At 45.2% G+C, this 27,727-nt stretch overlaps 1 protein-coding gene across 4 annotated transcripts in view; it reads left to right on the top strand.

Moving 5' to 3' along the window:
• CORO2A (coronin 2A) overlaps positions 1–27,727 on the top strand; it is a 60,210-nt gene that overhangs the window by 18,421 nt on the left and 14,062 nt on the right. For 2 of the 4 annotated variants that reach the window (XM_054055009.1, XM_054055010.1), the window contains exons 2-3: positions 16,543–16,743; positions 24,130–24,246. In XM_054055009.1, coding sequence (XP_053910984.1) covers positions 16,543–16,743; positions 24,130–24,246 — 318 coding nt within the window. Of the gene's footprint in view, positions 1–573; positions 592–9,343; positions 9,481–16,542; positions 16,744–24,129; positions 24,247–27,727 lie in introns of those variants that run through there. The other 2 variants (XM_054055008.1, XM_054055007.1) reach the window with 2 other exon arrangements.

Here is a 27,727-nt window from a genome sequence, read left to right as displayed (position 1 = left end):
TAGGTGCTGGGGTACTGGTTGCTTACCCAGTGAGTTGCCACCTAGCAGGCTTGGGATGCCCTGTGATCACCACAGCAGCACAGTTGTGGCTGGCAGGGCTCACAGCTTCCAACCATATTGGCTTACTGGAGGGACAAATGCAGATCCCTTCCCAAACCTGGCTAAATTCCTCTTCAACAGCAAGAAGGGATGAATTTGGGCTAGGCAGTGCTCCTGGCAGATATGTGGGGACCCCATTCAGTGTGGGCTGCAGCACACATGCAGAACTGTCTGAAATTAACTCTGAGCAATTAGCTGATTGTCTTGGAGGACTTTGCAGCGGGCAGAAGAGATTCCTGAGCTCCAGTCAGAGGAAAGCTTGAGCCTCTTCATAAGGAAAATATCAGAACAAAAAGAAAAAGCAGAAGACATGGGAGAAATAATGGGGTGAAAGAGGCAGAATGAACGTGGCAAACCTAATCAGATCAACACATTCTAATTTCCTCTTTCAAAGGGTGGTGAGCCTGGTGGATGTAGAGAAACAGAAGATGTCATTTATTTTGACTTCCGAAAAATGTTCTGAGCTATCCCACACAAGGACTTATAGATAAGGTATTATACACTAGATACATGTTTCTACCTTTCTACGGTAAGATACCTGTAAATCTGGTGGGGGAACTATATGGGACAGCTTATGTGACAGTTAATTATCAGAATTGCAGGATTTATTGAGAAGAGTTTTGCAGGGTTCTTCCTACCATCTGATGCTCTTTGGTATTTTTGTTATTAATTAGGATAAAAGAATAAATAAGAAACAGAAAACATGGAGGAACAGGAAGCCTGCGGAAGGACTAGTTTCTGGTTTGAATTTGCACTGATGAGCTGGAGAAATGGCACGGGAAAATCGGGATCCGGTTCAGTAGTGAGTGATTCAGGTCTTGAGTAATGAGTGACTCAGATGATGCAGGACCATCAGACCAAGTGCAGTTCTGTAGAAGTGTCCAGGGCTGCAGTTCATTCCAGCCTGAGTACAATCAAATGACATGCTGTAGCAAGAAAAGGATAATTATGAACAGGAGAGCACCTGGTAAATCGTAAAGGATGGATGTATTCATCCATATTAGTAAAAGGAATGTATGCGAGTTTTAGGTGCAACTGCTTTTCAAAAATACAGATCAACCAAAGACAGTGGAATGGAGGAGGACAAATTCATCAGCTGTTGAGAGAACATAGCTGACAGAAAGACAATAGGGTAAAAAACAGAGAATACTGGAAAACCATATGTGAAGTGCAGAGGAAATCTTGCCACAGGAAGAAGGGAATGGTCGTTTTCTTGGGTCCTGGCTAAATAAGATAAGAAGCAAGGGATAGGTATTGCACAAAAGGGTATTTAATTTTGAAAGCAGGGAAGAGCTTTGTAATCATAAAGGCAGCTGGGTGCTGAGATTGTCTGTCCTTTACTTGAGAATTTTAGAAAAAGATCCTTGATGTAAAGAAACGAACAAGAAGAATAGGAAAAAGATGGACTCCCAAGACCTGTGATGATCTGCTCGTGTTACACAAATTTATCCTCCTGGGATACATGGAGGCATATAAGTAGAGTGGTGAAAGTCTATTTCAAATTTAAGCCTGCAGCATTCAAAAAGGAGATATTTCTCATTTTTCCCACATCCATTTGAGGACCTTCTTGCTAACCTCAGACTGCCTTATCACTGCGGTGAGGAACCATACTAGTACTGGAAACTGAATACACGGTGTCAGAGAGGTTTTGGCTTTTGTTAATGCATTGTGGCTTGTAAGACCTGGCAAGGGTACCTGTGCTGACTATCTAACTTTTATCTGTGTGTTTGCTAACTTTGTTCTCTTTTTTACGTCTTTGATGTCATTTTCCTTTCCCCAGACTTCCCTGAGAACTTTCTAACGGTGCTTTCTTGCTTTCCTCATATGATTGGATTTAAATGAGACAGTGCACACTGTAGTCCAGCTATTTTTGTTGGCTTAAGTCAGCTGGTAGAGTTGTTGCCTCTTTTCCTTCCCGTGAGCATGGACAAGTCACTGGCAGGCAGTGTTGCGTAACAGAAACTTCTCCCATCTGCTGCATGCTGAATGCACACAGAAAGTGTCTGGGCGGCTTTCACCGTTTCTACTTGGGATGCTCTTCCTAGACATCACTGTGCAGATTTCACAGGGATATGAGGGTAGAGGCACCTCTGGACATGAGCTAGGCCACCTGTCAGGTCCAACCAGGTTACAGCAGGTTAGTGGGGACGTTGTCTGGTTGGGTTCTGAGCATCTGTAAGGATGGAGACTCCACAGTCGCTCTCAGTGACCTGTGCCAGTGTCTGATCACCCTCACAGTAAAAGAAATTATTCTTATGTTTAACAGCCTGGTCAAGCTCAGGCTGAAGTGTGGTTCCTCATGTCCTTTTTGAAGATAAGAGTGACATTTGCTTTCTTCCAGTTGTCAGGAACACTCCTCAATTGCCATGGCTTTTCAGAGAACACCAAGAACTACCCTGAGCTTCCTCAACTCCTATGGGCGCATCCTATCAGGATCTTGTGCATGTCTGGTCTGTTTAAGTATTCTCTGACCTGATCCTCCTCCACCAAGAGTAAGTCTTCCTTGCCATGGACTTTCCACAGATCTCAGGGGCCCATGATATCTGCAGACATATCTGCAGACCAGATATCTGGTCTTAGCAGCAAAGACTGAGGTGAAGAAGGCATTCAATTCTTGAGCTTTTCTGATATCATTTCTCACCAGGTCCTCATTCCTCAGCAGGCCTGCATTTTCCCTAGCCATCCTTTTGCTGCTGATGTACTGGTACATTGCTTGCCAGATTGAATGCCAGGTAGGCTTTAGCTTTCCTAGGATCAGCACTGCATCTTTGGACAATGTATCTATATTCCTCCCAGGATACTTGTTCCTGCTTCCATCTCCTGTCTGTATCCTTTTTATTATTGAGTTTTATGAGGATGTTCATCCATGCTGATCTCATGCTGCCTTTGCTTGTCTTTTCTATTTTGGGATGGACTGTTATGAACTTGGGGGAGGTGAACCTTGAAAATCCTGCTCTGATTGTGTTTAAGAAAGAGTTTAGTAGCTTTTATACCATTTAGAAATTGTTCCTCATCCCCTTAGTTGCACTGTTTTATACTACATCTGCCTAAACTTAGGACCGCCTTTCTGTTTTCTTCATTCTTCTGTCACTCCTTGGCAACAACCTTCCTCATTTGTGCTTGTGGGTACTTCCTGAGCCAAAACAGAGTGGCAGTTAATGTTTGGGCTTTCTGCATTCTCTGGATAAAGGAAAAACTTCATATTTCCTTTAAGAAAGGAGCTGAAATGCTAGAGTTCTGTTACAACAACTGCTGCTTTCTGGTGCACCAATGAGCAGCCTCCTGCCAGAGGACTAGAAGATGGCCTGGGCAGTACCTCTGAATGCTCTTGGTGGTTGCTGAGGACAGAATCGTCTGTTAAATGGTCAGCTCCGTGATCAGTTATTAGCACTACCAAAGTGACAGTAGTGTATTACATACAGCCTTACCAAAACCTTTCACACCTCAAGACAAGAAGTGCTTAAAATGAGAAAGGACAGCATGACCCTCTCAGCACAAGGTTTGGTTGACTGTATGGGGGTTTGGCTTTAATTTATTGATGTACAGTCTTCTGGGAAGAGCTTGGTATAAATGAGGTATCACTGAGCAGTAGAGAACAGGAGAGAGGAACGTTTGCCTTTGTGACAGAGAACTTTATCATGGGAAGAAAGAACTGCTAATAGGATATGATAGGATGGTTCCAAAATGAATGGAGCAAAGGAGTGTCTTGGCAAAGCCTCTACCTGCTCTTAACAGTCGACCAATGCATTAATTCCCTTGGTGTTTTGAAAGGTCTCCTCTAGTTTTTTTGCAGGCTACAAACCAGTAACTGCTTCTCCATCTGCCTGGTGGTACATAGGATTTGGTTTTTATGATATCATTAGTGTTTATTATATCATTAGTGACCCTTTTATTAATCGACTCACAAGCACAACCCAGTAGACTTACCTCCAGCTGCTAGTGAGCCCTCTCAAGGGGCAAGAGATGGGAGTATCTCTGAAAGTGCTCCCTACTCTACTGGTTCTGCAGCCCATTTGTGGAGAGCCGTAAGAAGTCTCCAGGGCTAGGTCAACCTAAAGGGGGTTGTTCAGGGCACCTGGAGATGGCCGGGGTCTCTCTCCTGAGGTGTTGCAAGTCACGACTGGAGAAAGCTGCAGCCATACCGATGTGTTGCTGGGAGTGGCTTTATGCTGAACGAAGATTGCTAACTAACACCTGTGATAAAATGTTCCCTTACTGCTGTTTCTGATGAAAGAGGAAAGAGGGTGACAACAGGGTGAGGTGTGAAGAACTGACTTGTCTGGTGAAATCACCCAGGAATAGTATTTGTTTGGGGTGGAGCAAATGATGGCTTGACCAGACTGTGCACCAACAGGCTGACTGCTCATGCCTGAGTTTAGTCCACGTTAGAATAAGACAATCTGTCCCATCGTCCAAAACCCTCCTGGAATAAGTGTGTGCTTCTTGCAGAAAACTGTATCTTATTGCAATGCTTGATTTAGAATGGACATGTTTGCCCAGTCTGCTCTTTCCTAATGAAGCCCTGTTCATTGCGATGAAAGCTGGTGGCAAACAAGAACCCATGGGATTGGAAATTGAAACCCAACATAGGTTGCTTACAGCTAGAAAGTAGCACCTGCAGACTAGCACAACAAGCAGATACCTTTCTTGTTACTTGCTTGTTTTGTGATCACTGTGCTTCTGTTACGGTTGTAGCCAACAGCCTTTTCTCTGCATAAGGCAAGAAGAAGGGGTGAGAAATGCATGTGTAGCTGTGTGACGTTGGAAGTTTTAAGGCCATCAGGAAGTGTCGAATTCACTCTGAATGCTTTTGTTTAACTGCAGTGGCAGGGTGTACTGGAGCCACGGCTTGCAGTACTGGGTCTCAAGGGTAGAGATCTTTGCCCTGTGAGAGAGTCATTGGTAGTATTATTCAGAGTAAGTATAATGATGTGATGTGCTTGTCTTTGCCAAAACAGTCCCAGTCTAGCTGGGTGGACTTGGGACTTATTTGGCTTAGTTCATTAGTCAGCTGCCAAGGGCAGGCACTTCCCAGTGAAATGTGCTTGAATGTCACTCTTAATGGTGTACCGCATCCAGGAGCCAGATGTCTTCTGCAAGAGGTGTAAAGAATATTTGCCTTGCTAACCCAGTGTGTGTACTGCACTGCTCCCCAGCTGGTCCCTCATGCTGGCTAGGTAAGAGCAGAAGGTGCTCCACAGCTGTTCCTCTGCTGAGATTCAGCAAGAAGCATGCCTCTCCCTGATCAGAAGAGGAGTCAGCAGTCTCTGTAAAGTGGAGAAGTCAAGACCATTTGTCTCCGTAAAGATTGCACAAGCTTGGTTTAGGAGCAGGCAGCAGGTATCTTCCTGCTTCAACATAAATTGATTGTGGGCACAGCAGAATGAGGACGGGGGGAGTACTTTTTATGAAGCTCTCTTGTACAGTCTGACCCATATGGAGTCATGTAATGAAATCTGCAGTGCACGTAGATAGCTTTCAGGCAGGAAACCAGCAGTATTTCATGATATATTAATTGCCTTACTTAAAACGATGCATTTAACTGCTTCCTTTCTACAAGTCCTGAGGTAGTGGGAATGGGAATCTCTCTCCTACTTCCCACATGCAACTTGGTGTTCAGTGTAGGACAGTATTTAAGCTGACTTCATGTACATCTTGCACTTGTCATCTTTCTCTAAGCATTATCTAATTGTCATTGTCAGAGGCAAGATAGCTGAAAGGTCTTTTCGAGTCTTCCAGAGTGACTCTTCCTGTCTTTTTGGCAGCAAGTTACATTATTCATTTTTGGATGGGAAGGGGTGACTTGTGAGAGAATCAGTTGTGTGGAAGATAAGGACAGGGAGGGGAGGAGAGAGGATTTAGTGGGCGAGGAGAAGGAGGAGATGAATGACACTGAGCTGAAGACAGTAGAAGAGAAGGGGCTGGAGAAAATCGTGGACCTAGGCAGATTTCCAGAAGACCAGCAATTCTTGCTTTTGTTTCGTTTTATTACTTGGAGCTGAGTACACATAAAGATTTTATTTCACGGTCTGACAAGTGTATGTGTGTCTTCCTTAGAGCCTTGGGCCAGTTTCAGTCTGCTTATTTGCATGGAGTTTGAAGTTCGAATCTCTTGTGGTGCTTTCCTTGGATACTTGCAAACAGTGCTCTCAAGAGACTAGCAAGGCTGCCCTATGGGTTTTTTGGCCATAGAAACATCACCTAAAAATGATGAGGTTGAAAGGGAATAGGTATTAGTTATGCGATACAAGTTTAGCACGCCAAAAGAGAAAATTAAAAGGAAAATTAAAAGTTTTCATGGCATTTCAGATTGAAATGTTCATTGTAACTTTTAAAATCTCCCTTAATAGCATTCACATTCCTTCTTTTCATCCCTTTTTATCTCTTTTTGACCTTGCATGCAACAGAAGGAATGAAGGGTAAATTTATTTTTTCTGCTGGTTCCTCTGCTTTTCAAATTATTGCTAACTTTCAGAGACTGGGATCTCAGTGAAGTCCTTCAGAACTGCAGATTCTCTTGATTCCTGCCTGTAAGGACAGGGGAGGAAGACAGCCCAACTTGCTAGGCTAGATCACCTGAACATCTAAAGTGCTTTTCAGAGTGGCAGATGAGGTATAGGCAGAATTTGGAAATTTGCTTATGAACAAGATAAAACAGTACTTAAGAGTATTTTGGAAGATTGTCATGTTATGTGCTTTCCACAGGACTGGGGTGAGGTCTTCAGAGATAAGGCTGGACTTCAGCCTGTGCCTCCTGATGCCAGGGCCGCTTTCATGCAGGATTACAATACAGGCCACGCAGAACACAGGCCTCACTTAGAAGGGAGGCTTCTTCTATTAAACTGGGGAATTGTGAATTAAACATAACCTTTATTAATTGTTTGGCAGGTATTTGTACCCTACTCAGAGGTAAGCAGCAAAAGAAAACAGAAAGTGATTGGTGAGGGGTGTGTACCATCCACATTGTGCATGATGAACAGGAAGGTTCTCAGGCCAGGTATATGGGGTATTCAGAGGAGTGTGAGCATCTCAGAGTGTGTTTGGATAGGAAGAGAATGCAAGTCTGTCCCTTCAGGAGGTGCTGGCTCTCCTTTGATCACTGCATTAGTCCTGAGATCGGGGTAAAGACGGGCAGTCTGCTCTTGTCTTGCTTACCTGAAGGCAGGCAAAGTTGGAGAGCTTTTTGTTAGAGCTTACAAACTGTTATTCAGCCTATAAGTTCTGTACTGGCTGAGTTGAGTGCTGCTTCTGTAATCCATGCAGCCTTTATGTGCTCTGCTTTCATATAAGAATTGTAATACAGTCTTTTGAGAGAGCCTTTGTCTAATATGATGTTTTACAGGCAGCAATGTTGTGCTTGTACAGGATTAGTTTGGATGAAACTTGTAAAAAAGACTTTGGAAAAAGGTGATCTTATAGCTGGCGGAGTATGACGCTCATTTCTATCACTGAGGTCAGCAGTAAGCCTCCTCTCTCTACAGCCTTGAGTCAGTGAAATGTTGATATGTGTTGGTGTGGGGATGGAAGGGGACAAGGACTTGGGTGTTGAAGGATGCATGGTAAGTGGATTCATGCAGGGTACTGCCCCCCAGGATAGGCTGTGCACAAAGGTGGAGATGTTGTCCCGAACCTGGGTTCTTCATCTGATGTGCAAAGAGCTGATCCACACACAGAGTCCAGTTATTTGTTTATTTCATGTTTGTGCCGAGATGGGTGCTAGTTGGGAATTTGACAAAAGTAGCACACCTTCTCCTGACTTCTCTTTTCTTATATACAGTTGAAGTAAAAAGAAACAATAACAATTAAATCATATTGTTATCTTAATAGGATTGTTGCTTGCAAGTTCCTGATTAGCTTATCCTATTTCTCTTTCACATCTTCAGCTCAGTTTTGTTTCACATACTCCCTCCCTCAGTTCCTTCCCAGCTGCAGCTTTCGACCTTCAGTATTTTTGTTCTTCTACAGAGCAAGGGGATTAGTTCATGTCTGGAGCCTGATACCACAGGAGATGGGCACTGGGATGGTTTGAGGGTAGCTCTATCGTGGAGAGCCAGCTCTCTGCAAACAGGGAGTTGTTTTCCATCCTGATTAGGTTGAAAAACTTTCTGTAGCTAGAGACCTTAGACATCTTCCCTGAAGAAGCTCCAGATGGCCTAGCCAAGAGAAGTTTCTTGTTCAACTCTTTTGAGTTCTTCAGGTGCTGTTTTGTGCCACTTTGAATGCTTTTGTGTTTCAGTTTCCTTCCTTTTTCATGAGGTCATATGATACCTTCTTCTGAAGGTCCCAGCCTTTTTGCTCACCATTCTCTTCAGCTCTCTATCTGGATGGGATGGTCTCTTCCTTTTGCAGTCCCATACAGTTGTGGGTAATCCCAGGGAAACAGGGCCTGCTTGTTTTCATGACGGCAGTATGACAAAGTCACAGAATGGTTTTGGTTGGAGAAGACCTTTAAGATCATAGAGTCAAACCATCGGTCCAGCCCTGCTAAGTCTACCACTAGACCATGTCCCCAGGTACGACATCTACTCATCCTTTAAAGACCTCCAGGGGTGGTGATTCAACCACCTCCCTGGGCAGCCTGTTCCAATGCTCAACCCTTTCAGTAAATAAATTCCTCCTAATATCTAACCTAAATCTCCTCTGGAACATCTTGAGGCTATTTCCCCTTGTCCTGTCACTAGCTACCAGGAAGAAGAGACCAACCGCCACCTTGCTACAACCTCTTTCTATGTGGTTATAGAAATCGATTAGGTCTCCCATCAGTCTCCTTTCTCCAGACTAAACAACCCCAGCTCCCTCAACTCAAATACTTCATCAAACAAATGAAATAAACCATTACCATTATACCATTCTTAATAGTGATCCTTAACAGCGATACCTTCAAAAGGAGGTACTCTAACATGTTAATGGCAGGAATAATGGCTATTGTTAAACAATTTTGCTTGCAGCACAACTCTTGGTACTGTAATGAAACAGATTATTCTGCAGTAGCTATGTCCGATTCAGCTGTTTTGCCCTGGATATTAAGAATTTCGGTTCTGACATTGAGTACTGCAAATGAAAATTGCTTAAAATGGAGATACTGGGTGCCCTGCTGAGGGACTTAGTGCAGCCAGTATGAGCAGCTGTAGCCCTGCCACACTCTGGACGTAGCAGCCTTACTGCACGTGAAATCACAATACTATGTGATTTCTCTGTTCTCTGTTAATTTTTAATCCACCTGCCCTGTGGTTAATTTTCTGCTCTTTGAGTAAGAGGAAGCAGCTCATGGATGATACTGAGAGAGCCAGAACATAAAAATAACAGGGGTGTGTGCTGGAGAGATCAGCTTGTAACAGTGTGTAGAGATACACCCAAGAGCTAGTATTTCCAGGAGACAAGGTAGGTGCCGATCAATCTTCCTTCAGGCCTTCTTCAGGGTATAAGGAAAATAATTTCCCGGTGTATATACCCTCCAGCTCCTAGCACTGCCAATGCCAAGGATATTGAAGATGATAAAAGGCAGAATAAATTGCTGCCAGTGTCTTGAGCTTTTATACTATTAAGGCTGACCTGGTATCACAGTATGCAGTCTAGTTTCATGGAAGAGTCATGAAAAGCTTACTTTTCATAAACAACCTCCTAAAAGAGTCACGACTAAAGGAGAGCAAAGTACCTTTAGTGCTGCTGCATGATAGTAGACCTGGATTCTCCATCTTTTAATGTCTGTTCTTTAGAGGTCACATAAGCATTTCCACAGTCGTGTCTGGTAAGTACAGAAGAGCTGAGTAGGCTGTGCTTGAGGGTATCAAAGTACCCCAGTGGTTTTCTGGGCACCTTTTCAGGTGCAAGGAGGAGGGGTCCCACCCATTCTGAGTGCTGGGCTGAGAACTGCTACTGCTTTACTGTTTTATCTTATAATATCAGACCTAGCTGCTGAGCCAAGGACAATATGACTGTATCTTAGAAATGTGGAACAAAAGGTCTTGCAAGCAGGGAACTTACAGATCAATTCTATGTCAATGCCCTTCTGGTCTTCTTTGCATAAGCCGTCGCTGATTGTGTTCACTGCATTTGTGACTTAACTTGTGCACACCCAGAAAAAGTAGGGCTAGTTGCAGGTTCATTTTTCAATGAAGCCTGTGCTATACGCTGCACATTAAGTATATCTCCAGAGGTTTCTCTGCTTACCCTCAAAGCTCCATTACGCTGGGCCAGTTGTCTGAATCCCTATGACTTGCAAGGGCCTGGAATAGGCAGTTTTCACAGTCAGAGAGCTTTGATTCTAGCAAGACCCATGTTCTTAGCAGGTGAGAGAAATTTCAGCCATGATCTCACTTTCTTTGCCACCTCATGCTGTATTCTGGACCTTGGACAAGAGATGAGAATCTTTTTATTCTGAGACCAGTTTGTATGAAGGTTCCTTTACTCTGTATTTGAGGCTGTTCACATGATCAGATCTGTCTCTCAGGGCAGTCTGCACTGTGTCCTCCTCCTACCAGCTCAAAGCCAATCACACAGAAATGCCTGTTATGAGAGGATTCAGGGAATAATTTAAAACTATTTGTCCTTGCTATATCTCTTGCAGTTGCGTTGATCTGCTTAGAGAGTCAGAGCAGCTGCTTCTGCTGTTTGTGCCAGCAGTGAGGAATGAGGAAGTGAATGGATGCATTTTACTCTGTTTCATATAGAGCACTGTGCATTCTTTTCAGAGATGATAGTGCTCCCAGTGCTAGGGCAGCACATCTTGATGGGCAGAAGCTGTCTAGGAAACACTGTCCAGTCTGAAAAAGCTTTTGCTGATTGCCTGCTGCAGCTTGGCAAGAAGACATCTGAGGAGTACTTGCAGGGATCTTTCTATCCTACTGCAGGACCTCTTGGCAGCTTCAGAACAAAATCTTGTTGGACACGCTCCAGAGCCTCAACATCCTTCTTGTAGCGAGGGCCCCAGAACCGAACACAGTATTCGAGGTGCAAGTTTTTCCACTGAAAAAGCAGTCCTGTCCTGTTGACAAAATATTGATGTATTTCCCTTCACTTTCTTGTTCCTGTGCCTTACACCAGTTGTTTTTGCACAGTTTTGAAAATGTTTGCCCCTCCATACAACAGTTTTCATGGAATGCGGAAGAGGTGTGCTGTCATCACTTCCCATCAGAGGAACAGATGGGAGAGCTGAGCCTGAAAGACAAACTTCAGGTTTATTTGGTTTAAAGTCAACATCGTATCGGTGTGCGTTTTGGTGTGTTGCCAGTGGCATTTTTAGGGCAGTGCAAGATGAACATGGCTGAGATCTAGAGGCCCTAGAATCATAGAATAGTTGAGGTTGGAAGTGATCCCTTGAGATCATGTAGTCCAACCCTTCTGCTTGAAGCAGGGTCAACCACAGCAGGTTTCCCTGGACCCTGTCTGGTCAGGTTTTAAATATCTCTGAGGATGGAGACTCCACCACCTATTTTTGGCAACATGTGTTGGTAGTGTTTGATTGGTCTCATGGGGGAAAAAAAAGTGTTTCCTTGTCTTTAAATGGAGTTTTCTGTATTTCATGTTGTGGTCGTTGCTCCTTGTCTTGTTACTGGGCACCACTGAGAAGACTCTGGCTCTGTCTTCTTTACTTTGCCTCCTAAGCTATTACATATTGATAAGATCCTCTAGAGCCTACCGTTCTCCAAATGAACATTCAGTCCCAGCTCTCTCAACTTCTTCTCCTACAAGGGATATTCACAGTTCCTTTATTATCTTCATGCAACTTGACTGGACCAGTATATCGATGTCTCTTTTGTACCGGGGAGCCCAGCACTCCAGTTGTGTCTCATCGGTGCCAATTAGAGGGAAAAGATCACTTCCCTCAACCTGCTGGCAACACTCTTCCCAAAGGAAGCCCAGGAGGCCATTAACTTTCTTTGCTTCAAGGGCATATCACTGTGGTTCATGGTCAGCTTGTTGTCTACCTGAACCCACAGGTTGCTTTCTGCAAAACTGCTTTCCAGACAGGGGTTCCTGTGGGCCAGGCTGTTGAGGTCCCTCTGGCAGCACAATGCTCTAGTGTATCAGTCACTCCTCCCAGTTTTGTGTAATCTGTGAACTTGCTGAGGGTATACTCTACTTCATCATCCAGATCGTTAGTGAAAATGTTAAGCAGCCTTGACCCCAGAATCCAGTTTTGAGGCACATCACTGGAGACTGGCCTCCAGCTGGACTTTGCTCTGCTAATCACAAAACTTTCGGCCCAGGAGTTCAGCCAGTTTACAGTCTACCTTAGTGTCTGCTTACCTACTCTGTACTTTATTTATTTGTCTATAAGGCTGCTATGGGACACTGCGTGAAAAATCTTGCTAATGTTGGGATAAACTGCGTTCAAGTCTTTCTTGCCTTGGACTTTCCACATGTCTTAGGGGCCTGAATGCCATAAGGACCATCTTAGCAGTAGTTTGATCTGAGATTTAGACTAGACATTAGGAAGAATTTTGTCACTATGAGAGTGGTGAGGCACTGGCACTGGTTGCCCAGGGAAGCTGTAGACGCCCCACCCCTGGAAGTGTTCAAGGCAAGGTTGGATGGGGCCTTGGGCAGCCTGATCTATTGGGATGTCCCTGTCCATGGCAGGGGGTTTGGAACTAGATAATCTTTAAGGTCCCTTCCAATCTATGGATGCTATGATGATACTATGATGATACTATGAAATTAACTGAAGTGGAGCATGGGGCTCATCTGGGAGCATAAAGGCCCTTATGGATAAAGTGGGGGCTGCTCCACTGCAGAACTCACTCAAGATGGGAGAGGATTCAGGGTGGGCTTGCCTCCAAGAGTGAGTGGTGAAGATGCTACTGATGGCCCAAGTGATCATCTCTGATCACTACTAAAAGAAGCTGTTTATGTTCTGTGAGTGCAGCAGATAACACTACATTGTTCTTCCAAAACAACATGATTGGAGCTGCTCAACTACACCCCTGCAGAGAAGTGCATTGGCCAGCCCAGCTCTTTCCAGCTTCTCTGGGCTGCTTTTCAGCTCTCCATGTGTCTCATGGCAGCTGTGCTTGGAAGTGGCATCTGGCACTTTTGCATTGCAGACTTGTCCTGGCACTTCAGGCCACACCACAGCTCCTTCTGGGAGCAGAAGACATATCAGAAACTGACACCTCCTTGCACTTGTAAGTTGAGGAGACCCTTGTCTCCCACACAGCATTTGCGGAGCTGCCTTCTCCGACACCTGTGTAAGGAGGCAAACCCAGTTCTTTGCCAGCTGCACCAGAATAGTTTCTCTGAGCCCTGTATGGGAGATGCTATAAAAACCATGCTTCTTTTCCTTGCCTGGCCACAAGCGTTTTTTGCTGAGCCCTTTCTTCACTGTGGTGCTTTCTACTCTTCTTATTAAGAAGAAGGAGTAGAGATACCTCTCTTCCCTCTGGCCAGTTTCCCTACTCCACCTTCAGCCCTTGAGACTGGACATGACATGCAGTCATATTGTCCTTCCTAGGAACAAATACTCCATTGTGTCTAGCAGAAAAAGGAGTAGAGGGTGGTTGAGATGGTTGGAGTACCAGATAATAAATGAATAAACCAAGCCCTTCTTTCCAGGAAGGTAGATGGAGGAGGTGAAGTGGTGACCGGAAAACCTGCTGCTAAAAAAAATGTAGGAAGACACTTGTAGTTGTAGGCTGAAGCCCCTTCTGCCCTACCAGGCAAGCATAGCAGCTAAGCAAAGAGGCTGGGCCAAGACTGCTAATGGAAAAGGGCTACTAGTGTTCTGTGGCTGGTTCCTATATTGTCCTGACAGCAGTGAAGTTTAGATCTGGGCAAGCTGCATGAAGGTAGACCACACTGGGGACCTGCCTAGGGAATAAGTATCTCTGTAGTCCTTTTAGTACCTATACACCCAGCTATGCATTTGGTGTTGCGCCTGCACTTATGCATGACACAGCATCTGGTGTGTTGAGAGCTCTAATGGAGAACTTCTAGGAATGGTTACAACTTTCCTCTGTAAGAATCTTCTTGTAGATGCTATAGCTTGCACTGTTCAACAGCTGAGATCTGTCAAAGCTCTGGCCCTACTGTTCTCATTAAGAGCCATCTGGAAACTGTCTCTTGCTGAAGAATCACATCTTGTTTGCTCCATGGCTTGTAGCAGACAGGCTGTATACGCAGGGGCTTATTTACTTAATAAGGACGTGAGGTTTTTCAGTCATAAATCATAAGGTTTTGGTATGAATTGGTGGCACCATGTCTTTGGTTTTCTCCAGTTTAGTCTCCTGTTCAGAGCAGGACTGTTATGAACATTAATCAAGGAAGATATGGCTTTATCTAATCAAGTTATGAAAACATTTCCAGCCATGGAAACTTACCGCCACTTGAGCAATCTCTAATGCAGAACACTCCTTCACACTGCTTTCAAACTAGTTTTTCCTAATGTTTGTGAGTCTGCTTTATTTGGGATCAGCATCTCCCACTATACCAGGTGCAGTCTGCTGCTGCTGCACCTGTTCAGGCTTTTTTTGCCATACTTTATCCAGGATTTATTTCTTTTAATGATGAGCTTTCTGCTGTGGCTGCAATCATGTCAAGAGGGGCACTGTTCCTCTGAGATTGTTTTTGACAATTTTATGATATTCCCACTCACACCTTGCCCTGCTGTCTGAATTATAGGTGTTATGAAGTCCATCCTGGTGGCAGCTGAACCTTAATCCTATAAATGGAAATGGGAGAGAGCTGTCTTTCCTGAGCATGGTCCAACCTTAGCCATTTCATTCCTTATTTGCTTATTTGCAAATTTATTCCTTTATTCCTTATTTGCTGTTAACATTCTTCCAAGATTGGCTTCCTAGGGCTGCTCCTTTCTTTTTCAAGTAGCTCGCATTTCTCTGATTGTATTTGAGACAGGTAGCCCTTACTGTATGAGAGATTCTTTGCACCTATGGACAGAATATGTAAGAATATGGACAAACACAGGGTTAATTTATGTAGAACATCCCAAGGAAAAAGTGAGCAATGAAAACGATTGAAAGCAATCATTAATCTGCCACGAGTGACTATTTACAAGCATGTGTATTTGTCCAAGGTGGAGACACTCTGAGCTGTTCCAGTAGACTGGGAGGAGAAAAGGAGTGGGACAGGACTTGTGTCTTAACTATTCACAGCCCAGATCTTACAGTGTGATGTGAGATGCGAGATTTGCGGCTCTTTGTGTTGATGGGTGCTTGTAAAGCTCCGGTTTGACTGTCCAGGAATCAAGCAATACAAGTTCCTGGCATTTAATAGTCATCCCAGAAGGATGCAATACTGTACCAGCAACAAGGACATTTTGATTTAGAATTGCTTAGACTCCTGCTTGTCAGGTGGTGATGCACTTGGCTTCCTGCCATTGAGTACATGCTTCCTTTCAAATGCTTTCCCACATGAGTGAGCGGTCTAAGTCTTGATATAAATCAAAAGCTGCTTGGGTAGATTCCACTCTCAAACTGGAGTATTGTTGATCCAGCATCACTGATAATACCATTTACCAAGTGCATGTTAAATAGATAGATATGGGGCAGAACCAAGTCCTCTCCTAGTCTTTGCCCATACACTCAGCAGACTGTATGAGGCTCTCTTTCACCTATAACCTTGTTGCCTATCTGCATTTCTTTTTCTTTGGACAGGAGGATCTTCTCACCATCCCCACCAGGTGCCTTTTACTGCCTAGTTTTAGTGGAAAGAGCAGGAGTTAATGGTCTGAATTGTCTTTTTTGTGCAACACTGGTAGTTTTCTGTTTGAAATCAGTTGTGTCAGTTCAATTAAGTTTCACTGCTCTCTGTGGGAAGGGATTCTGGTGTTTAGCCCGCTTTACGTATCTAATTTAAACACCATTTAGAATACTGTCTGTCAGAAGGCTGTGGTGCGGTTATAAACCAGATATGCAGGACACCACTGTCAGTGGGAAAAAACCCAACAGGTGACTATAACTACTCCTATGATCTGTAAAGCTTCTTTCATTCTCCTTTCATGTGAGCAAAATTTAGACTTGTTTTTGGTCCTATACCACGTGAGGGCTAAAGGAAGCATGGATCCAGATTGGCTTGTTTGCTTGACATCATTCAGACTTTCCTCACTGCGGGTGTATCTTTCACATGCTTCCTGACCTCTGTGCTACTAGGATTCAACTCCTCTTAAACTTGCTGCCATGTGGCCTTGCCTCAGCAATAGAGATGCTAGTGCATGCACTGCCCAGCTGGCTGGTGATAGAGAGCTCTCTTTTCTCCTCTGCACCTTCCTCTCTCCATCAGAGATATGCAATGAGTGCAGAGACAGGCCATGTCAAAGGGGCAAAGACCAGCAGAGGAAAATGCACCTGCCGCTCGGTGGCTGAGGGTTAATGCAAGGAGACCAAATGAGGAGGATGAGCCTATGGTGAGGAGAGGAGTGGGAGTCTGCAAACCTTGCTGGGATAGCTGGTCCTTGTGTGATGAGGGATTGTGTTTCTCCCCTTGCAGATGTCGTGGCAACCACAGTACCGTAGCTCCAAGTTCCGCCATGTGTATGGCAAAGCTGCCAGCAAGGAGAAGTGCTATGACTGCGTGCCCATTACACGCAATGTCCATGACAACCATTTCTGCGCTGTGAATCCCCACTTCATTGCGGTGGTGACTGAATGTGCAGGTGGGGGGACCTTCCTCGTCATTCCCATCAACCAGGTGAGCTCTGCCGAGGTGAGCTGGCTTTTGCAAGCATGTCAAGGTGCTGGAGGAGAGCTGGGCTTTCTAGCGAGCTAGATCTCACAGAGGATATTCAGTTAATACTGTTGGCCAGAATTCCAAAATGATGGAAACTGTCCTGGCAGGTGATTCCTGTGGTGTGTGTCCTTATATGTTTTGTGTTGCTGCTTGTGGGTTTTTCTTTCTTTTGTTTCGTATTTCATTTACCTTTCTTGTATAATCAGCAGGAACTGTGCTGTTCAGATGTTTATCTCCTGGGAACAACTGCAAATAAAAAAGCACTTAATAGATACAGAGGGTAAAAAGTGAAAGGTGCTTTAGTGGTATGGCTTCAGCTGTGACCAAAAGGATAATATGGTATGTTCTACTCTACCTTCTCTTTTGTGAAAGAATGGAGACATGGTCATCAGGCAATGAAGCTCTTAAGCTTCAAGCACTGATGCTGGAAAAACTTCCCTTTCAGCAGCAAATGGTTTTATGGGTTTTGATGACTTAGGGATCTGATGACAGAGAGAATCTGTCTATCTGATGTTTATTGCTTCAGAAAAATAAGGCATGCACTAATGTGGATTAACTTCAATGTAAGATTATGAGCTCTCTGGAATCAGGGCAGAACAGATGAAAGGCAACAGTTCAGTCTTTAATTAAAAGTTAATTGATGGTGTTATTGCAATGCCACCTTTTTGATACATATTTGCTAAGGATGAAAGTGAAGTGCTGTGCTTGAAGAACCTAGCACAGTTCCTGCCCCTTCTAGACTTTCTTTACTCAGCTCCCTCAGTCCTGGTGCTGTTCAGAGACAGTCCTTCTAAAATTAACCACTACCATGTTTTTCTTGACTGAGTCACTTCTGCTTCCTCAGCTATGATCTGTTGAGGCTGAAGAACTTTATCACAGAGCTGCATCTATAAGCAGGCAGCTGGTAACTGTGGGACATGGTGTGGGACTCAGCTCTCAAAGTGTTGGCAAAATGACCTGAAGGTGCATGCACTGTTAACTATTAATTTTCCTGTCTTCTGTCCTCTTCTCAGCCTGGCTAGTCTTTAGTAGCAATTCTTGCATTCTTAACACCTGCTCAGATACTCCACCCAGATCTGAAATGCTGCTTGCAGAAGTTAAAGGCATGGTGGAACTAGAGGATACTGAAAAGAATAATTAAAGTATGTCCATGAAAATATGAAATTGCTTTCATGTGGGGAAGACTTTGTGGGGTAGGCCTCAATCAGTCTGGGAAAAAAGACAAAAAGAGTGAGATACATAGAACTCTGAAGAGGGTGAGGAAGAAGTGCAAGGTGTAATTCCTCTTGATTTGCATGTTATAGGGGGTCCTGGAGACCAGGGAGCAGACTGTTGGCAGCCAATGTGAATGCTTCTCAAGTTCAGATGCGGAGCTTACTACACTGGATGATGACGAGCCTGGAAGAATGAGCCTGGGTTCAAAACAGGATGGGGTTTTGGAGAGGAGTTGGTTTACAAAGTGTATTTCTTCAGACAGAGGTGCCTTGAGGGTTGGCCTTTGGTGGTCGATGAGGGAAAGGTCCTGTACTGTCTTCTTACAGCTGTTCTCCAAATACTTCTTCCAGTGCTGGAGGGGGAAGAGTGGCCTCAGCCACCCACAGAAGGGCTTTCCTGAGTTTGAGGTCTGTGTTACCAGTTACTTTTTTTCATTATACATTTCCAAATTGATCATAGAATCATAGAATCACCAGGTTGGAAGGGACCTACAGGGTCACAGAGTCCAACCATTCCTAACACTCCCTAAACCATGCCCCTCAGCAACTTGTCCACCCATCCCTTAAACACCTCCAGGGAAGGTGACTTGACCACCTCCCTGGGCAGCCTATTCCAGTGCCCAATGACCCTTTCCGTGAAAACTTTTTCCTGGTGTCCAGCCTGAACCTACCCTGGCGGAGCTTGAGGCCATTCCCCCTTGTCCTGTCCCCTGTCACTTGGGAGAAGAGGCCAGCTCCCTCCTCTTCACAACCTCCTTTCAGGTAGTTGTAGAGAGCAATAAGGTCTCTCCTCAGCCTCCTCTTCTCCAGGCTAAACAACCCCAGCTCTCTCAGCTGCTCCTTATAAGATTTGTTCTCCAGCCCCCTCACCAGTTTTGTTGCTCTTCTCTGGACACACCCCAGAGCCTCAACATCCTTCTTGTGGTGAGGGGCCCAGAACTGAACTCAGTACTCAAGGTGCGGTCTCACCAGTGCTGAGTACAGAACGAGAATAACCTCCCTGGACCTGCTGGTCACGCCTTTTCTGATACAAGCCAAGATGCCATTGGCTTATGTTCAGTTGGCTGTCAACCAACACCCCCTCCTCCAGGCAGCTTTCTAGCTAGACTTCTAGTCTGTAGCACTGCATAGGGTTGTTATGCCCCAAATGCAGGACCCGGCATTTGGCCTTGTTAAACCTCATGCCATTGGCCTCAGCCCAGCAGTCCAGCCTGTTCAGATCCCTTTGCAGAGCCTTTCTACCCTCCAGCAGATCCACGCTTCCACCCAGCTGAGTGTCATCTGCAAACTTGCTAAGGGTGCACTCAATGCCTTCATCCAGGTCATTGATAAATGCATTGAACAGAGCTGGACCCAGTACTGAGCACTGGGGAACCCCACTTGTAACTGGCCTCCAGCTGGAGTTAACTCCATTTACCACCACTCTCTGGGCCCGGCCATCCAACCAGTTTTCAACCCAGGAGAGTGTGCACCTGTCCAGGCCAGAGGCTGACAGTTTCTGAAGCAGAATGCTGTGAGAAACTGTGTCAAAGGCTTTACTGAAGTCCAAAAAGACTACATCTACAGCCTATCCCTCATCCAGTAGTTGAGTCACTTTGCTACAGAAGGCTATCAGGTTAGATTGGCAAGACCTGCCTTTCATGAACCTGTGTTGACTGGGCCTGATCACCCGGTTCTCTTGCATGTGCTTCATGATAGCACTCAAGTTCACCTGTTCCATGACTTTCCCCAACACTGAGGTCAGGCTGACAGGCCTGTAGTTCCCTGGATGCTCCCTGCAACTCTCCTTGTAGACGGGCACAACATTAGCCAGCCTCCAGTCCAGTGGAACTTCCCCAGTCAGCCAGGACCGCTGGAAGATGATGAAAAGGGCTTTGGAAGGGACATCTGCCAGCTCCTTTAATACTCTTGGGTGGATCCCATCCGGCCCCATAGACTTGTCTAGCTGGGCAAGCAAGTCTCTAACCACCTCCTCTTGGATCATGGGAGCCTCATTCTGCTCCTCTAACTCCTGGGTTTGTACACAGGGGGAACAACTTCCCTTACTATAAAAGACTGAGGCAAAGAAGGCATTAAGTACCTCAACCTTGTCTTCATCCCTTGTCACTGTTGTTCCTTCTGCATCCAATAGGGACTGAATATTCTTCCTAGTCCTCCTTTTCTTGCTAATGTATTTGTAGAAAGATTTTTTTATTATCTTTCACAGACTTGGCCAGTCTGATTTCTAGTTGGGCCTTAGCCCTTGTGATTTTTTCCCTGCACGATCTCACTTCCTTCCTGTAGTCCACGCCTGTCCCTTCTTCCGAAGCTCATAGACATACCTCTTCTTTTTGATGCCTCTCGAGATCTCTCTACTCAACCAAGCTGGTTTTTTCCTCCACCGGCTCCTTTTCCGGAACATGGGGATGGTTTGCTCCTGAGCTGCTAGGATTTCATTTTTCAAGAGCGCCCAGCCCTTGTGGGCTCCCTTGCCCTTAAGGGCTGTCTCCCATGGGACTTTGCCAACCAGCCTTCTGAACAGTCCAAAGTCTGCCCTCTGGAAGTTTAACGTGACTGTTTTGCTAATCCCCTTCTTCATCTCACCTAGAACTGAAAACCCTATCATCTCATGATTGCTTTGTCCCAGGCATCCTCCAATTGTCGCATCCCCCACAAGGCCTTCTCTGTTCACAAACAGCAGGTCCAGGAGGGCACCCTACCTTGTCGGCTCAATGATTCCACCTGGTAAAGAGCAGCAGCTTTCCACTTGTCCTCCTGGTGGTGGTATTTGTGGCTGCCACCTCCTCCTGTGGTGGTGACCCGTGGTGGACAGCGTACTGGGCTATTGGCTTGTCCCCCTAGCTGCCAGGGCACCAAAGGCAGCCAGGTCTGGAGACATGTGCTAAGGACACTATTGCCTTCTCATGATGGACAGCTGATCCATGATTACTTTTTACTGGATTCACAGGGACCAGTCACATCCCAAGCATGCCATAGTGTGGAGGAAAAGCCCAAGAGCCAGGATGTCATTTTTAGCCAAAGCAGGAGGTGGTAGCCAGGATACGGAGGGCTGCACTTTATGGAAAGGATGACCAACCTGCTTGGGCAGCTGCTCTTGGTCCTCCAACGCTTTTTTGAATTTATTGTGCATGTGCTACTAGACGGGCTGCTTACTTCAGGATGTGCTTGAATGCAGGCTCAACCTCACTCCGTTTAACCATGCCTCCTTGCTTGTTTGTTGTGTTCATCTCCTGCTGAGTCACAGACACCAGGTTCTCTCATGTCTCTTTGAATAAATACCACTTCTTGTCTTCTGCACCATTCTGCCTCTCTGAGAGCCTAGGGGTGAGGAAGGCTTGGGAGCAGCAGGGGTTATTTAGGCAAAGAGCTCTTTGCCCTACATACTCTTTGCCTTCCTTTAAGACCTGCCTTTGATTCAACCTGAAGAGGAATTAGTTGAATGTTTACTACCACTTGGAGAATGGTTGTAGTATGTGTCACTTGGGTTCTCATAAAGATGTGTCATTGAAGCCAGCTGGGTAGAGCAGCAACACATCCTGCCAGGGTGGGATGTGGCTGTGGCCACCGGGGCTGCCTGGTGCCTAGAACAGGCTGAATGCCTTTGTAGATCTTGGAAGTCTGAGAAGACATGGGCTCAGTGACTGTAATTGGGAGATGAGCTGATTTTCCTCGATGTGAACTGGTTGTATGTTGGTGTCTGACACAGATGTGTTGGGAAGTGCATGCACCTCATGCCAAGGAAGGATCTTGACTCAGAGGGCTATTTTGCGGCCTTCCTTTGAAAGACAAAGGCCTGCCTTTTTACTTCTCCAACGACGAGACTTGGTTGAGACTGCATCTGTCTCTTACTTTGCCGCGTAAAGCAAAGAGACAACAAAATGAGAACAAAGTCCTGAGAGACAGGGAGATATTTGTGTCCAAGTCTTTGTAGTCTCCAGTCACACTACCAGATGTAAAAGGGAGACCATCTGAGGTTATGTAGACCTCCTATACACAAATGCTGTTCCCTTCTCTCTGGGAAGGCAAGAACTTCAAAATGAAACCTGTGGTGACCCCTCAGGCCTTACCTAACCGATACTGTGTGTGAGCACCATGTCTTGATGTGATGACAAGGTGTGTTACTACCCTTTGGAGAACACCTGAGAAGTGGGGTTGATCCATTTCACACTGATCTACCCTGTACAAATCTGCTGTGAGAGTTTTAACAGCTGTCCCTCTAGAAGAGGTTTTTGTTGAGGAACTCTTACTTTGTCTTTTAAAAAATATTGTGAGTATAGAAAGCAAATAGTTGAAAAATTACTCTGCAAAGTAATTTCAGGCTCTGCAAATAACTGTAAAAGTCTGGTGCCTCTGCATGAATGACAACACATCTAGATACCAAAATAGTATTTGATCCGTGAAATGAAATTTCCCACAGACTTTAAGAGGTTTACTTCCACATGCAGATGTGTGTCTGGGACCAACAGTCCTGCTCCGTCCCAAGGCTGTAGGGTTACATTGGGACAGGTTGGACTGGTGTCCGGGACGGCAAAAGCTGCTTTTCCAGGGCCCTTTGAGCCTGCTGGGTACATGGAGGTAGGAGAGCCTTGCGGGATGGAGCAGGCAGAGCAGGCTCAGGGCAGCCTGGGAGTCTCCCAAATGGAGTGGGGTGCAGGCAGCCAGCTCTGGGAAGGGATGGGGTTCCCATAGGGGTCAAGGGTTCCCTGTAGAGCTGGCTGCCCAGCCCATTGAGTTGCTAGCTTGAAACCAAGTCCTGAAGCCTGCAAGAGGACACCGTGGGTGGGGGAAAGCTGCTTATTAAAGGCCTTTTATTTCTTTTCTGCCTTCCGAGTCACTTTGTATTGTTGCTGTTATAAAAGGGAATTGTTTTAGACTGTACTCTAAAAAAGCACAGTCTTTTACATTTCAAAGCGCTCTGGATGTTGAGTTTAAAGCAGGTTAGTCCCAGTCTGTGTGACAAACTTTCCAGTGAAGCTAGACATTATGTCCTGTTCTGCATTCAGAACTATAAAGGTTTTAAAGGCCAGGAAAATTACATTCTAGCCACATCCAGGCTAGGGGTAGAACTAATTCCCCTCTGCTGCATACTGTTAAGGCCAGTCTCTAGAAACGTGCAGGGACTACCCCAACAGAAGTGTCTGTTTTCCAGGAGAGCACACATTTGCATTCAATTAGATTTACAATTATTCCGGTTGGAATAAAAGTAAAAAGGTAAGTGAGCATCACGAGCTTGCCACCATGTCTCTCTCCATAGGGGATTGACCTTTACTTTTAAACAGATGTCCCAGACGGCATGAAAAGTGGTTCCTTGGAGCTCCCTGTCCTTCTGCTCTTGACATAGAGAAGCAAGCACTGCTCCAGTATTAATAAATTCCCAGCATCCTTCCTAGCTCATATTAAATATACTGGCTTCACAGCACAGGATGTGCCTGCTGTAGGGGTTTATCTTGATGAAACATGGCCCCCATGTGGCGCAAAGCCCTCAATACAACTTGGTGCACTTGCTTGATTTTTATCAGTGAACATGCTGCCCAAATATGGCATTTCAGAGAGTCCAGAATGCTGACTGAATCCAATGAGTGGCTAGATTTGAATGCCATCAGAGAGAAACGGATGGCTTGTTGAAAGAAAAACTGCATTTATAATTTGTGTTACAAATGTCTTTTTATTTAAAAAATTAAAAGAAATGCTAGCTGGTAAGGCTAAACAGTAAACTATGTTTTTCTTGCTTATTACAAATGTCTTCTGAAAGAGATTCTGTTCCCCTCCTCGCCTCCCTGATCTTTTTAAAATGTGGAAGGTTCAACTAATTATTAGTATTTGCCATATTCTAATGTCTGAAATAAATACTGTCTTCTAAATCCAGCGGTCCTGATTGCTGTAGGTATATCAGATTTCTTGATAGCACTGTGTACCTAGGAAGGCCTAAGGAGTTCTTTCTTTTCTTTTTGATAGTATCATTAAGACTCGCCTTGCAGTGACAGCAAAACCCCATTCTCAACAGATGGAGAGAACCTAGGGCATTTGGAGCATAACAAGCAGAAAGAGATTTCTTGCAGAAGCTGGCTTGGATCTTCTTTAAAGTTGTCCCGTAGTTCCATTTCTTAGGTTTGATCATGTTTGTTTTTTCCAGACAGGCAAACTCAACCCAAATCATCCCAAAATATGTGGCCACAAAGGGAATGTTCTCGACATCAAGTGGAACCCATTCAATGACTTTGTAATAGCTTCATGTTCAGAAGATGCCACAGTAAGTTTACCAGCCTATACTCTTACTATTGGAATTGTACGCTTTTTGGGTAAAGAAATAAAAGAAACCAGAAGTTCCATGGGTGAGATGTAAAAGCATATATATACTTATAAAAAAGTCAGGTAGCAGTAAGATTCCCATCTTTCTTTTGAGATTAGGCCTGTGTGATCCCTTCCAGATGGTGTACCAAAACCAGTGTGAGGAGGAAGATCAGTTTTGTGGGGGCTTGCATCTTTTTGGGGGTGTTTGCATGAGAAAGACAGAATATGAATTTAAAATGGAATGACTATTCAAGTTTAATCACGGTGAAACTCTTAATTTACTTTAGAATAAAAGCTTCAACACAATGTAATCTGGAACAGCTATTTCAGATTAATTCCCTGAAGAGCAAGTTTGAGCTTGTTCCTGCACTCAGTTACTCTGTAAAGTCAAGCTGATTCAGTTATAGGGTAGCTAAGGAATCTGCATCATATTATTCTGCACAAAGCAAAAATGAAATGAGCATTTTCATACTGAAACCACAGAAAGACTCTGGAGATAGAATCATAGATTCATAGAATCGTGAAATAGTCAGGGTTGGAAGGGACCTTAAAGATCACCCAGTTCCAACACCCCTGCTATAGGCAGGGACGTCCCACTAGACCAGGCTGCCCAAGGCCCCATCCAACCTGGCCTTGAACACCTCCAGGGATGGGGCAGCCACAGCTTCTCTGCGCAACTTGGGCCAGTGCCTCACCACTCCCATAGTGAAGAAATTCTTCCTAATGTCTAGTCTAAATCTGCCCTTCTCCAGTTTATACCCATTCCCCCTGGTCCTATCCCCACAGGCCTTTCTGAATAGCCCCTCTCCAGCTTTCCTGTAGGCCCCCTCAGGTACTGGAAGGTCACTATAAGTTCTCCTCTGAGCCTTCTCTTCTCTAGGCTGAACAAGTCCAACTCTCTCAGTCTGTCCTCGTAGGGAAGGTGCTCCAGCCCTCTGATCATCTTTGTAGCCCTCCTCTGGACATGTTCCAACAGCTCCATATCCTTCTTACATTGAGGATTCCAGAACTGGACAGAGTACTCCAGATGAGGTGTCACAAGAGAGAAATAGAGGGGCAGAATCACTTCCCTTGCCCTGCAGACCACGCTTCTTTTGATGCACTCCAGGATGCGGTTGGCCTTCTGGGCTGTGAGCGCGCATTGCTGGCTCAGGTTTGCAAATGCAAACCTATAAAAAAATATCAAATGCCTCACATCAGGTTTGAGTTTTAGGCAACAAGTGGTTTGGCTGAAGTTAGTATAATTACGATGCAGTCACATATTTTACTTTAGTGTAGGTGCAGACTAGTTATTAGGATTGAAAGATTCATTTTAGGTTCATTCAAGTTTATTACATATCTACCCACTGAAAGGTTGCTTTTTGTGTCCTGTCAAAAGTGTGATGTTTGGGTCTGCCATCGTGAGGACATCTGACTAACTGCTGTGCTCCCCAGTGCTGTATCCATCCTTCCACTGTGTACTTCAAGACAGAGCCTGGCTCTGTTTTCTCAGTAGTGTTGTAAGAATAGAAGGTTTCTATGAGTTCACCCTGAAGCTGTCTCTTTTCCAGGCTGACCAATCCCATCTCCCTCAGCTTTGCTTACAGGGCAAGTGCTGCAGCCTCCTGAGCACCCTGGTGGCCCACATTGGACTCACTGAAGTTCTCAGTACCTTTCTTGCACTGGGAGGTGCAAAACTGGATGCAGTATTCCAGCTGTTGTTTAATGATTGCTGGTTAGAGGGGAAAATAACTTTGTTTGATCGAGTGGCTATCTTCCTGTTGTTCCAGACCAGAATATTGCTAGCTTTCACACCTGCCAGGACATGCTACTGAGTCGTGTTTATTCTATTGTCCACCAGGACCCCAGAGTCTATGCAAAAGGGCTGCTGTCTGTCAGTTTTCTTTTCCAATTTCCTACTGAAACTTGGCACTGGATTATTCTCCTGGCTGAAGAATGGAAACACTGAGCTTGTCACTGGTCTGAGCACCAGAAGTTGTCCTAAGAAGACTTGCTGCTTGTGGCTGAACTTTCTTTTTTGGTACTACCCTTCATTTATCATCCTGACACCAGGAAATGGGATCTCAGGGGTCCCCCGCACAGTGACACAGTGTAGGGACACCTCTGCACTCTCCACTAAGCAGTGAGGACAGCAGACTATGGTTTTTAGTGTGACTGTCTTTCCTGGTACCTGTTAGCTAGACTTGTGGAGGTCACTTAGTCCAAGCCCTGCTCAAAGCCTTGTCCAGATGAGTTGGGAAGATCTCCAAGGCTACAGATCCTGTGGGCTTACTGGGCCCTTCTTCCAGGGGTTGTAGGGCTCTTCTGATATCCAGGGAGTGCCCATATTACCATTTGTGTCCATTGCATTTGGTGATCTCCTTGTGCACCTCCAGTGAGTTGGGCTCCATCTTCTCCCTGCTATCCTGCAGTGTAGTTGAAGGGCAGCCAGAAGAGCTCACCTTTGCCTTGTTGCCTTCAGACTGAACAAATTATTTTCTTTCCAGCTCTCCTCAGATTTGCTGCGCCCTCGGCCCTTCCTCAGACTGGCAGTTCTCCCATCCCTTCCTCATTTCAGTGGCTGCTCTTGCACTCAGTCCCTGGCGTCAACATCTATGTTACTTGTCCTGGCCTGTACTGGAATGCCCATATTGGACATACTGTTGGAGCGTCTCCACAGCAGCACTTTCTCTGTCCTGAGAGAAGTCTGAGAAAGTTTTTAGGGTTCCAGAGATATCCACCACTTCCACTGGTCAGGACATTGCAGTCAAAGCCTTCCTTACAGTCTGCTGTTAAAGGCCTGGTGTCCTCTGCCATTTCTCAGTATTAGCATAAGCCACTGTTCTGACTCGTGTGCAAGGATGCATCTGATTGCTTTTACGGGGCTGGGTCTCCCTGAAACTTTTGAGTAAGGCCACGAGTCTGTGAAGATGGTGGCAATTTCCCATGACCCACCTTCCTCAGAGGTTTCTTGGCCATTTACCAGCCTTTCTGGATCTTGCCTTAGTGGTACCACAGCTATTTTTGGTGGTGTGTATCTGAAGCATGTACTTCTGTGCATGGGAGGGGATGGTCCCTATGAACACCCTGTGCCCATCCCAGTCCCACTGCTCCTCCAGTCAGGCTTAGGACTAAAGCCAATGCAAGTGTCCAAGGGCTGAGAGTTTGAGCACTACAGGGAGAGGGCTAATACTCTTGCCAGTTCTGTTTCTTTTGGCAGATCATCAGGCATGCATAAATTGAGCTTGCTGAAGATTTTCTCCCCTGTGGTTACGTGGGCAGCTCTATGCATTTTACTTTGCTTGTTCAAGTTTTCTTCAAGATGCAGCACGGTAAACAGCTCGTGGATTGTTCCTGCTTGGCCTGACAGATCTGACTCCAAGACCTGCTTCTTTTGTACACTAAGTACTGTCAATTTCTGCCATTTAATGCAGCCTAAGAGTCCATCTAGGGGCTATTCT

Source organism: Cuculus canorus, chromosome Z (genome assembly GCF_017976375.1).
Source record: "Cuculus canorus isolate bCucCan1 chromosome Z, bCucCan1.pri, whole genome shotgun sequence".
NCBI classification, from domain to species: Eukaryota; Metazoa; Chordata; class Aves; order Cuculiformes; family Cuculidae; genus Cuculus; species Cuculus canorus.
Note: the sequence above shows the minus strand (reverse complement) of the source record. Positions and strands in the feature narration are given on the sequence as shown.